The sequence below is a fragment of the Cibotium barometz genome, chromosome 23 (assembly GCF_041138505.1).
Source record: "Cibotium barometz isolate CiBa-2024 chromosome 23, ASM4113850v1, whole genome shotgun sequence".
In the NCBI taxonomy this organism is placed as follows: Eukaryota; Viridiplantae; Streptophyta; class Polypodiopsida; order Cyatheales; family Cibotiaceae; genus Cibotium; species Cibotium barometz.
This window is the reverse complement of record NC_141068.1, coordinates 46,534,613-46,545,382: the sequence shown is the minus strand read 5'-3', so window position 1 is coordinate 46,545,382 and position 10,770 is coordinate 46,534,613. Positions and strand designations below refer to the sequence as shown.

The window sequence follows — 10,770 nt, the reverse complement described above, 5'->3', positions numbered from 1 at the left end:
GGTGTGGGTGGCCTCATTGTGATTATAAAGAGAAGATTAAGAAGAAAGTAATTGCAAACAAGTTAGGACACACCACTGGCCCACTTTGTAACCTTCTTCACAATAGAATGCCTATGGTGAGACTTCATATTTGGTTAAGCTTAATCCACACATCAAACAAACAATAGAATGCCTATGGTTGAGACTTGATAGCATATTGGGTTAACCTTAATCCACATATCCAAAAAAAACACAAACCACCACTACTTTTGAGTGGTTTTTATAAAACAAACATAATGCCTAGCTAAATGGTTACAAAGTGTGCATATAGTTCTTAGCACTTAAATGGAAGTATAAGATCATTGGTGGATTTTACAAACCATATACTAAGGTCTATACTTTACAAAGGATATACTAAGGTCTATATATTTTTTAAGTGAAGGACTAGGTGTGAAGTGCCTTGAATTATGTTCTCTTTTACATATAAGTTGAAAACTCTACATTCTAAAGGACTTTTGAATGAGCTTTGCCCCAAAATTTTATGGGCTTGCTCATTCATGAGCTTCTTGATGCTAACTTGAGTGTCCATTACATAATGAAGAGTCTACTATTAATGGTAGGTAAGATGGTTTAACAATCAAGGCTATTTTATTGTGGATAGATCTAAGGTGCAAGTTCATTGAGTGAGCTCCATATTTGATTGGTTGCCTAGGACTGTAAGATGCATTCAACAATCAAGGCTCTTGTATTGAGGATCTAAGGTGCAAGTTCATTGCAAGGTCAAAGAGTGGGCTCCATATTTGGATTGGATGCCCATGTCCCTAAGACGCATGCAACCATAAATGCCCAAGAAATGAGAAAATATTAATCTTAACATGTGGCATCAAGGGATATACCATGTAAATTATCAAAGGTTAAATTTGTAGGCTTGGTCCTTGGTTTACCCAAGTTAGGGGTTCCAAGTCCCTCAAGCATGCACTAAGCATGCTAGGCATGGAATATTATCGTACTTTTTGCAAAAATGTTATCCATTCTTTTGTTGTTTTGGAGCTCAACAAACTCAACAAATGCGACGTCTTATTGGATCGCTCTTGGACTCCTAAACTCTTTTGCAAGTCAGTGATGAGAACATGCCATAACAAAGAGCAATGCATTCAACGAGAGGGAATTAGTGAAGAAGAGCTCTTACACAAGAGTACACTAGATCATGAAAAAATATGAGTATAATATTGTAGATAAATTGTTTGTATACAAAGTGATAATTTGTTTGTAGATAAACTATTTGTACACACTTTTATTTCCCACTTTGATTTCAAAATGCTTTTGCAATTCATGTGTCATCATCCCCTAGAAATTAATGTATAATTTTTGAATTACACCAATACAAATGTGTTATTTGAATAACATTAATACAAATAATATGTTATTGGAATTTTACATATACTTGAATTACATTAGTGCACATGTGATTGGAGAGCACACTCTGATGTACGCTAAACCTTCATATTTTGTTAATTTTAACACAAGCCTTGATTAGATAAACCTCGAAGACGATCATATCTCCCATAAAATCAAGACACCCACAACAAGTTAGTGAAATTATGAAATAAAACATAAGTTGCAAAACTGTGTGAATGTTTTGTAATGATGTGCAGTTTTTCTAAGATAGTTGGTCAAGAGCTTAGAAACTCAGCTCTTACATTCAATGACATTCAGTCACTTAAGAACTTAGAAAACCAACTCTTAGTGAGTTGTGTGTGTGTGTGTGTGAGAGAGAGAGAGAGAGAGAGAGAAAGCCCTTGCATCTCTATATTATATAAAGAAATGTGGCAAGAATTTTGGAGGTTCGAGGAGAGGTGGGCTCCTATTACTCTAGGAATTTAAGAAATAATTATATACTTGTTGCGAAGCACGGGTCAGCCTACTAGTATATAGAGTAAGAGAGAGAGAGAGAGAGAACTTGCATAAAGGGAGTAATAGAGAGAGAGAGAGAGAGAGACCTTGAATAAAGGAAGTAAGAGAGAGAGAGCGTGAATATGCTCCATAATAACCCATGCCTTCATATATGATTATTAAATCCGACTTTTCAATCTTTATTAAAAAAGTAACGAGCCCAAAAAAGTCGCCAAGTACTATAAATTTTTTAAAAAAAAGAAAAAGTAGTAGTTTGGGGCCCATACCCCGGCAATGCCGTCCAGCTCCGTCGGGTTCCGTCCAGCTTCGTCCGGTTCCGTTCACGTCCGTCTACCTGCGTGCCCTCAAGTACCCCTCCCCACCCCCCCCAAAAAAAAGAGTCTTTTTTTTCTTTATGCGCGTGCCCGCCACGTAGCCTGCCAGCAACCGGCAACCCCCACAAAAGGCTCCAATGATTTTCCTATTTTTCAAATTCTATTTATTATTATATTTAAAAAAAAAACAAAAAGCCCTCTAAGTATTTTTAAGCAAATTTCGCGTTTTTCTGTACATATATTAACTTACAATTCGTTTCACGAAATAAATGCATCATTTATTATCTTTGAACCGATATTTGTAGTCATCCATGATGTTGTCGTGGGTGTGTCAATATATATAAATATATAATATAACTATATACATACATACATACACACATATATATATATATATATATATATATATATATATATATATATATATATATATATATATATATAGCTTTTACTTTAATAATGCATAATATCATTTTTTTTACCACATCACCAACTATAATGGTGGATACTATTTGCTGGAGTCTCAATTCAATATTTGTTTTTTGCAACCATAACTACATCATTAGAAGACAATAGAAGAAAGGACTGGCTAGAACTTAAGGGGCCAAGTCCCATTTTCTAAAGCTTCTCCTATGTCGTGTTTACGTTGTTTAGAGAACAATCTTTACAACCTCCACACCTTGTGTTTAGCAAATAAACAGTACTTCACAGCACACATGCAAATAAACACCATATCTTGGCATCCTGTTTCAGGGGCGGCGCCTGGTATGATGTTTAGCATCTTTAATTATAACAGTGACTTGCTAAGGTATCTTTTCGAACATATCTTGTTAATGAGTGGCCCCTTTCTGCAGACTATAGCTGTCTTGCAACAAGTGTAGTGGCTGCTCTGTGGTGGCGTGAACGACACTCGTGCTTGTCGTCGGCGAGGCCGGTATGTCGGGAATCTCGGGTGAAAGTTTATCAAAAGCAAAGCAATCACCAGCCAAAATCTCGGGAATGTCATAGTTATTGATGGCAAAGTTAGTGACCGCCTTGAAGCCTCGGAATTTGATGGCAACTATGTCATATGCGGTGGCTGCCTCTTCCTCCGTAGCTGGCAAAAGACCCCATGGCATTAACATGAACATGCTAAGAAAAAAAAAAAGATGTGCCTTGTCCTCTCACAAGAAGTGGTTTCACTGCATTGGAATGCAAGAAAGTTTACCAAATGTTCCCAGGTAGATATCTTTGTAACCGGCGCATTTCTTTATTCGGGCTTGCCAACCTCCATGTTTGTTGTGTCTCCTGGTTATGTATGACAGGAAAGATGTAAGGCACAGGTTCAATGAAGCTTATTACATCATGTAAACATGGGTATGCTTGGGGTTCAGTCATCAATGACCCCCCCAACACACAACAGGTAAATATGTGTGTGTCTCGGGGCGGCATGACACAACATATTTGCATTAGCAAAAGAGCAGTGAAAAACAAAGTTATTAATGGCTGTACCTTGAAACCCCTCGATACTTGGAAGCACCCTTTGCAAATCCACTGCTATTCCTGGATGAACACTAGGTATTATTTAAAGTACTTAGGATTAAAATTGGTTTACAAATAAGCACTTGAAAATGATGGAGGAAAAAACCTGGTCTATTACAAACCTTATAAGAGTTGCAACATACTCTTCCTTTGTCATGGTTTGCATTTGCTCTATTTCGTTGGCATAGTCCTCAATCTTTAATAATCATAAAAAAACGCAGCAGCGCAGCTCGTGAGATTGAAAACTTAAGTGAAACTCGTACGGACAATTTGTGGCTAATCGAGCCCAACTTACAGGAAAATTTAATGCTGCATGAGGACCCCAATATCTAAGTGCTGCCCGGTCATAAGCCCTCGCCGCTTTCTCGGCATCATTGTACACACCTAATGATGTCAAATTAAAACTTTAGTACCCCCCAGAAAAAAGAGAAGTAAAAAACAATAAACAAGATGCACATTATCCTATTCACTCTAGGGAGAAATGAGAGGAAGGAAAACCTTTCAAGAATTAGTATGTGATGATGCTAGTTTATCATAAGTTTCGGCTATATGATAGGCTCTGTTTCATCATCATTCTTTGTAAATATTTGGTACATATTAAGGATTATTGTAATATAAACATGTATCTGTAAACTATTATGATATAAGCATGCATTATTGTATATAAACATATATCTTACCATATATGATAAGGAAGGCCATACCAGAATTCAATCATACATAAAAACATGTTTCACTCACCCAGGTAGACTGCAGAGAGGTACAAGAATTAATCGCAGTGCATCGGACAGTCCAAATCATGCCAACCAAAAACTCGGCATTAGGAAGATAAAATAATGTGATACTTTTAGTACTGCAAAACACAATTTGTGAATCTTTCTGTTAGTTATATATATATATATACACATAACTAACAGAAAGGTTCACAAATTGTGTTATGCAGTACTAAAAGTATTCACATTATTTAACAGTTTCTTTCTTGGTTTATCCATTGTATACAGTCGCCAGATGCACTGGTGATAAGACTAGAGACTACCCAAAAATCAGAAAAATCATATATTAGGGTATTGCCATAATTTACCCCCCCCCCTTTTGTGTGTGTGTGTGTGTGTGTGTGTGTGTGTGTGTGTGTGTGTGTGTGTGTGTGTGTGTGTGGCGGTATCTTATTACCAAGCCATATTAATTAGGAGATTAATAATTTGCAACTAACTCACCTTGTTTAGTCTTTCGGGCCTTCCCCAGCCTCTCGCAAAGATACGCACGATAATGTCTGTACCAGCAATGCCTTCAACAACAAAAAAACACAGCGACCAAATTTTCTTAAATTGATTAAGAAATTGTGAATTTATCAACATTTAGTCTACTTTCTAAATTTCTAAAGAACTCCATGCAATTAGTTTGATTCTTAACAGTAAATTCTGCTCACCTTGAGACACCATGGAACGATGAAGTTCGCTCTGTTGTCGGCATGATCAAAAATATAATCACCTGCAAAAAGGCTGCTCAATTCAATGACAGTTCTTTCTTTCCTTCATCAAAAATTGAAAGAAACCCTAATCAGCCCAACAATTTCCAAGGAGAGCTCAAAAAAATTGTCATTATTTCTCATTTTAAAATGTGGTTAGTAATTCTAATAAGAGAAACCTAATAAATAAGACTCAAAAATTGAGTAGTTTTCATGTTATAATGGCATGGCATCTAATTAGTGGTTTTAAGATAATTCTACACTAAAAATTGCTAAATGGGGAAATGGGTTACCTAAAGGAGGTTAGATAACACTATGGGTTGTGAAGCCTAAACAACCCCAGTTGAGTCTGTCTTTCAACTTCAACCCTTTAGATTGTTAACTCTGCATGAAAACTTCAAGTTTTTCATGAGAACTTAAGAGGAGTAAAGGGGGGTTTATAAAGAGTGGGCCAACAATTATTCATAAAACTCACCTAGGAAAAAGTAAGTTCCTAACACCTTAATAATTCAGATCCTCTCTCTCTCTCTCTCTCTCTCTCTCTCTCTCTCTCTCTCTCTCTCTCAAATTTCCACAAGCCTTTTTTTTTCCTTCTTGTTGTGACAGTACCTTTTTCCCGATTCCACCACACCACTACAATCACCTCGTGTATACCTTGCGTGCAATATCCTTACTTGCCCGTGCACACACTATACACTCGTACCATAGAAAACATGCTTTGCGTTCTCAATCATTAGATCTCATATTATTCTCCCATGATGATTGATGCATTGACATGACTCCGTTTTCACTTTCATTTAAAATTCTCGCATTGTATGTGTATCCCATCCAACTTCCACCATAAGCCTAGTAGCTTAATGTGGAACCTGGATTTTGCATGCATGCAATGTATGGAAGGGAAAATCGTGATGTCAGCCTTTTGAATGCCATTATGAAATAGTAGCTATCATGTTAATATACATGTAAAAGTTGAATTGAAAACCATTCACTATATGCTTGAGAGCATAATTATTTGTAACTTGTTACTCATTGTAACGATTTTAAATGTTGAAGCCTCTAAATGATCAACACTTCTCGTCATAAGTCGGCCTAAATCTAATAAAATCCTTCCTTCTTTTCAATAGTTATACACAAGCCCAATTCATGCCTATAGATTTTTTGCTCATTTTGATGGTGAAAGGTTGGTGTCTTTTGTACACCCCCATACAATATGTGCACTCCTTCGGCTCTCCTTTTTTGAAAAGTTAAGATATGTATCGCCTACCAATGTGTCAATACCATGTGGTGCTATCCACTCAAATTAGTGGGACCCGATACATAGAGAAGTGACTACATCTATGTATGCGCATTTGCATCTTTGTAGATATTGACAAGAGGGTGAATGGACCATAGATAATCCTAAGGTAATTCACAAGTTCAATTCTTTCCATTGCAACATTATCCAAATAGCAAGCTTTTTTTAAATCCCTTGGCCATGCTCATTCATGTATGAGCATTGACAATTACCCCTTAAACTTGGACTATTGTATGACACCATGCTTAGCTATCTCACAAGTCTAATACTTTCCTCTGCACAACATTATCCAACCAATGACCTTGTACAACTTTAGTGACCATGCTCAATCATGTAAGAGCATTGATTGTGCCCTCATAAATTATTATCTTATGGACATGATGCTAGTTCACTCAAGCACTCTATGCATGCAAATCATGGCTTAGCTAGACTTGCCGACTTCTATTCATTTATCATGAAAGTGCTCCAAAGCGCTAATGAATGTACTTCTCAAGATGATGATTTTATAACTTTCAAGAGTACTTTTAATGTTTTACTCCACTCACAAGAAGACCTATCAAGTTACATCTTTCAAATCCATCACCCTTTATTCTTGATAGGATCCATTTTATGAGGTTGTAGCCTAATTGGGTGTGATATCTCAATCTATGTGGTGTAATCATGAGAAGATCCATGATTTTTCTGATTGTGGCATGGAACGTACAAAGGTAAAGATACCAGATCAAGGTCTTATAAATCCCAAACTATGGTATACAAAGCAATTAAACCTTCTTATGCCCCCCCTTTTGTGTGTGTTTGTCAAAACCCTTTTAGATGATACCTAAGTAGCCCAAGAAAAAGAGTTAGCATAAGCTTGCATTGTGACAAGTTTCATAAAACTTATGTGGAAACTTGTTTTTAGAAAACAATCAAAGATTGCCAAAAATTGGTATTCAAAATGTTTTAAGGTCAATGACACCATCTAACTTGATAAAATGAAAAGGTTGAGTATGGTTCTACACTTATCAAATAGACCTTACCCTATCCAAACCCTAGGCCCTTCAACTTTGGCTACATTTATTGATCACAAGATCTTGGAAAGTTCTTATATAAAACCCCTCAATAACACATCTTGCACGATTATGAAAAGCATGTTGTAGGTTCTTTTGTAACAATCAATTGATAATGTTACTCTAAAGTTCTTTGACTAAATTTTTTATACCTAGACATTATTTAACAACCTTCTTGTTTAAAGTGGAAAATTTAATCAAATGGTCAAATATTTTTAAAATAAGTGAGCATAGCCATTGAAACACAACAAATTGTAGCCTATCTATTTCATGTGTAAGTCAAGATATGGCAAGTCTTTAATTATTATTATTCTCTATATCTAATTCATGCTTAAAAGGTGGAATCCAAGTCTTGCAAATGTGAAATCTTGTGTATGAAAAGTCACACTCAATATAAAAGATATGATCCCATAATTCAAATTTTGTAATGAAAGAAGTTTGACTTGGAAAATGAAATTTTATAATATGAGGAAATTCAACTAGTTAAGTTATTTTGTGAACAATATTATACATTGCTATACGTTGTACCTCTATTGTGCATCAATTTCTTTGATCATACAAAACTCATAGACATTATCTAAAGCCTTGAAATGAGGCCAAAGTTGACTAATAAGCATATCAATTCACTCCGCACATGATATAAATAATAAGCTTCTTTCTTTCTCTCTATGGCTATCTCTAAGATTCTATGTGAATTAAGCATGCCTTACTTTCTTATGTTTCTTCAAATCTTGTTATTTGGCTATAGTTTTGCACCTAAAAGTCACATACTTTCTTAGATGTGTTTGTGCAAGTGCAAGTGAACACACACACACACACACACACACACACACACACATTTGCAGGCATGCATGCACGTGCGCGCACACACACGCACACAATTGACACCCAACATTCAAGATATATGCATTACTTATTTTACTACTTAGCACGATTACAACTACAAGAAGAAGATGAAACAATCAACCTATATAAATATGATATCAAGGATGGTCGTTGCAAAAGTTCAATTCTACATGGGTCAAGTCATGTAGTATAGAAATAGTGTATACATATATGGGTATACATACAATGTGTGTGATTTGTACACACAAGCTCCATAGTATATAAATTTTTCATATGTGTGCATGCATCCAATATATGCCATTTGCATAAGTATATGTGCATACGTGCGTGCGTGTGTGTACACATGTATGTGCACATCACTTATGCATCCACATACCTGTGTGTGAGTATGTGAGAGCACATGTATATATGTGCATGATAATCATAGCTTAAGCAAGACATACTAGTCTAGATTCTAATCTTGGCTTAACAAAATAGCTTACTCAATGCCATGAAAAAATACAAAAGCTAGTTTAAAAAGTCTTTAAAAGGATACTATTAGAAACTTAAATAAATGTATTTGTTTCTTGGTATCATGAAATGTTATGTTTCATATAAAGTTTAACTAAATAAATTAAGATAAGACTACCAAGAGAAACTTAAATACTTGTATTTAATTGTTAATATCGTGAAATGTTGTATCCTAGGTTATAACTTCGAATTGAATTTGTTAAAAAAAAGTTTACTAATTAACTAAATTTGAAGTTAGTTCATAATATAAACATTATGTGTGTGTGTGTGTGTGTGTGTGTGTGTGAGAGAGAGAGAGAGAGAGAGAGAGAGAGAGAGAGAGAGAGAGAGAGAGAGAGATTCCAAGACTTAGGGATATCAATCAATTAATCACAGTAGTAACTGGATATATTTTCCCACTAATTGTGGAAATTTCTCTCATGAATTAAATCTTAAAGCTAAAAAACACATGTACTCTTTCTTGTTAATTAATCATGAGAGAATACATGAAGGAACAACAAGGGAACAACCAAGAGTTTCCTCTAATAACTGCATTCAATGAACAACAACCTTGAAATTTTTCCATTACCTCATGTCAAACATATCCACATAGATGTTCAGGTTTTGTGACCAACTTATGCTCCTACCTGTGCTCTCCTACCTATTTGGACACATGGAGGGGGACACATGTAAGCTTAAGATGAAGAACTAATGGAAATTTAAAGTTATCTAGAAGTTTAAGTATCTTTCATCTAGAAAGTAGTATAGTGTTATATGATCAAAATCATGATTATATTAGTATAAATGCTTTTATAAATACAAGAGGGTGTATGTAAGGATAACATATATTATTCTCTTAAAAATCATAAACTCTCACAAAATTTTCAAAAATGCATTTCATTTTAGGTCTTTACAAGTTATTACAATCTATTTGATGTATACTTGTACTACAAAATAATGGCAATGTTCTAAAAATAATAAAAGTCTCACTTTTTTCTCTCATGAAACATTGATATGTAAGTATGTAAAATCATACATAAGAAAAGATGCACATTAAAGTGGACAACCAAAAATAGAGTTGTAAATCTAAAATTTAATATTGAGAAAATCTCAAGGATTTTGTTATGATAGCTAAATTTGTGCCATGCATATCAAATTTTGTTAGGATAATTAAATTTGTGCCAAATCTAAAACATAGAGATTAAATGATGCTATAATATACAATGTCTACTCATCTTTTGTGATGTAAAACTGAGGGTTTGATTTTTGTGTTTATAATTTTCCTTACCATGTGATCTTCCTTCAAATCACTTACCTCAAACATACTCTAAGCTAGCATTTGATTGTGATGTCAAAAATTGGAAGCTCATTATTCTAGAAAGCATCTTATCCTATAGTAGGATTTATAGTATGTCATGTTTTAGTCAAATTATTTCACTTGAGCAACTCAACCTCAGCCAGCAAATCAATAAAGTTATCGATTAGGGAAGGAATATGTTGCATTTATATAAGGCATTGTTATGGCTCACCCTAACCCCCCTTGAAACACATCCAGTAAAAGATTACCAGGTGAACCGCAACTGTCGAGCTTTTCAATGGCCGAGCTCATAACCCTTGAGGTCTCCAAGCTCCACAAATCCTTGAGAAGCCATTTCATCTCCCTCGAGCGTTGTCACACCACCGCGTTGCACTACGTGTACTCGTCCCTCCTCTCACCTCACATCACTCACATACACTCACTAGCATGCATTAGAGAGAGGGCTTAGAAAGACGATTAGCAAGAGAAAAACTCTATTGCACAATGGGAGAGTCTCCTTGTATTATGAGAGATATTTACTTAAATACATGGCCATACTTTAGGCTCATACAATGTTACATGTATATATTTTATCATATTTT

At 35.2% G+C, this 10,770-nt stretch overlaps 1 protein-coding gene across 3 annotated transcripts; it reads right to left on the bottom strand.

Moving 5' to 3' along the window:
* Positions 1–2,870: 2,870 nt before the first annotated feature.
* On the bottom strand, positions 2,871–5,629 carry LOC147626002 (AP2-like ethylene-responsive transcription factor AIL1). Of its 3 annotated transcripts, none has more exons than XM_086817569.1 (8): positions 5,487–5,629; positions 5,155–5,216; positions 4,943–5,013; positions 4,024–4,112; positions 3,851–3,924; positions 3,699–3,749; positions 3,415–3,494; positions 2,871–3,303 (listed from the first exon to the last, which is right to left on the bottom strand). In XM_086817569.1, exons 2-8 carry the CDS (start codon positions 5,196–5,198, stop codon positions 3,038–3,040), a joined length of 675 nt encoding a protein of 224 aa, XP_086673695.1. In that variant the 5' UTR covers positions 5,199–5,216; positions 5,487–5,629; the 3' UTR covers positions 2,871–3,037. The 3 variants fall into 3 exon arrangements, with proteins under 3 accessions (XP_086673695.1, XP_086673696.1, XP_086673697.1); XM_086817570.1 differs by having other exon boundaries at positions 5,155–5,227; positions 5,487–5,599; XM_086817571.1 differs by lacking the exons at positions 4,943–5,013; positions 5,155–5,216; positions 5,487–5,629 and adding an exon at positions 4,409–4,445.
* Positions 5,630–10,770: the final 5,141 nt, after the last annotated feature.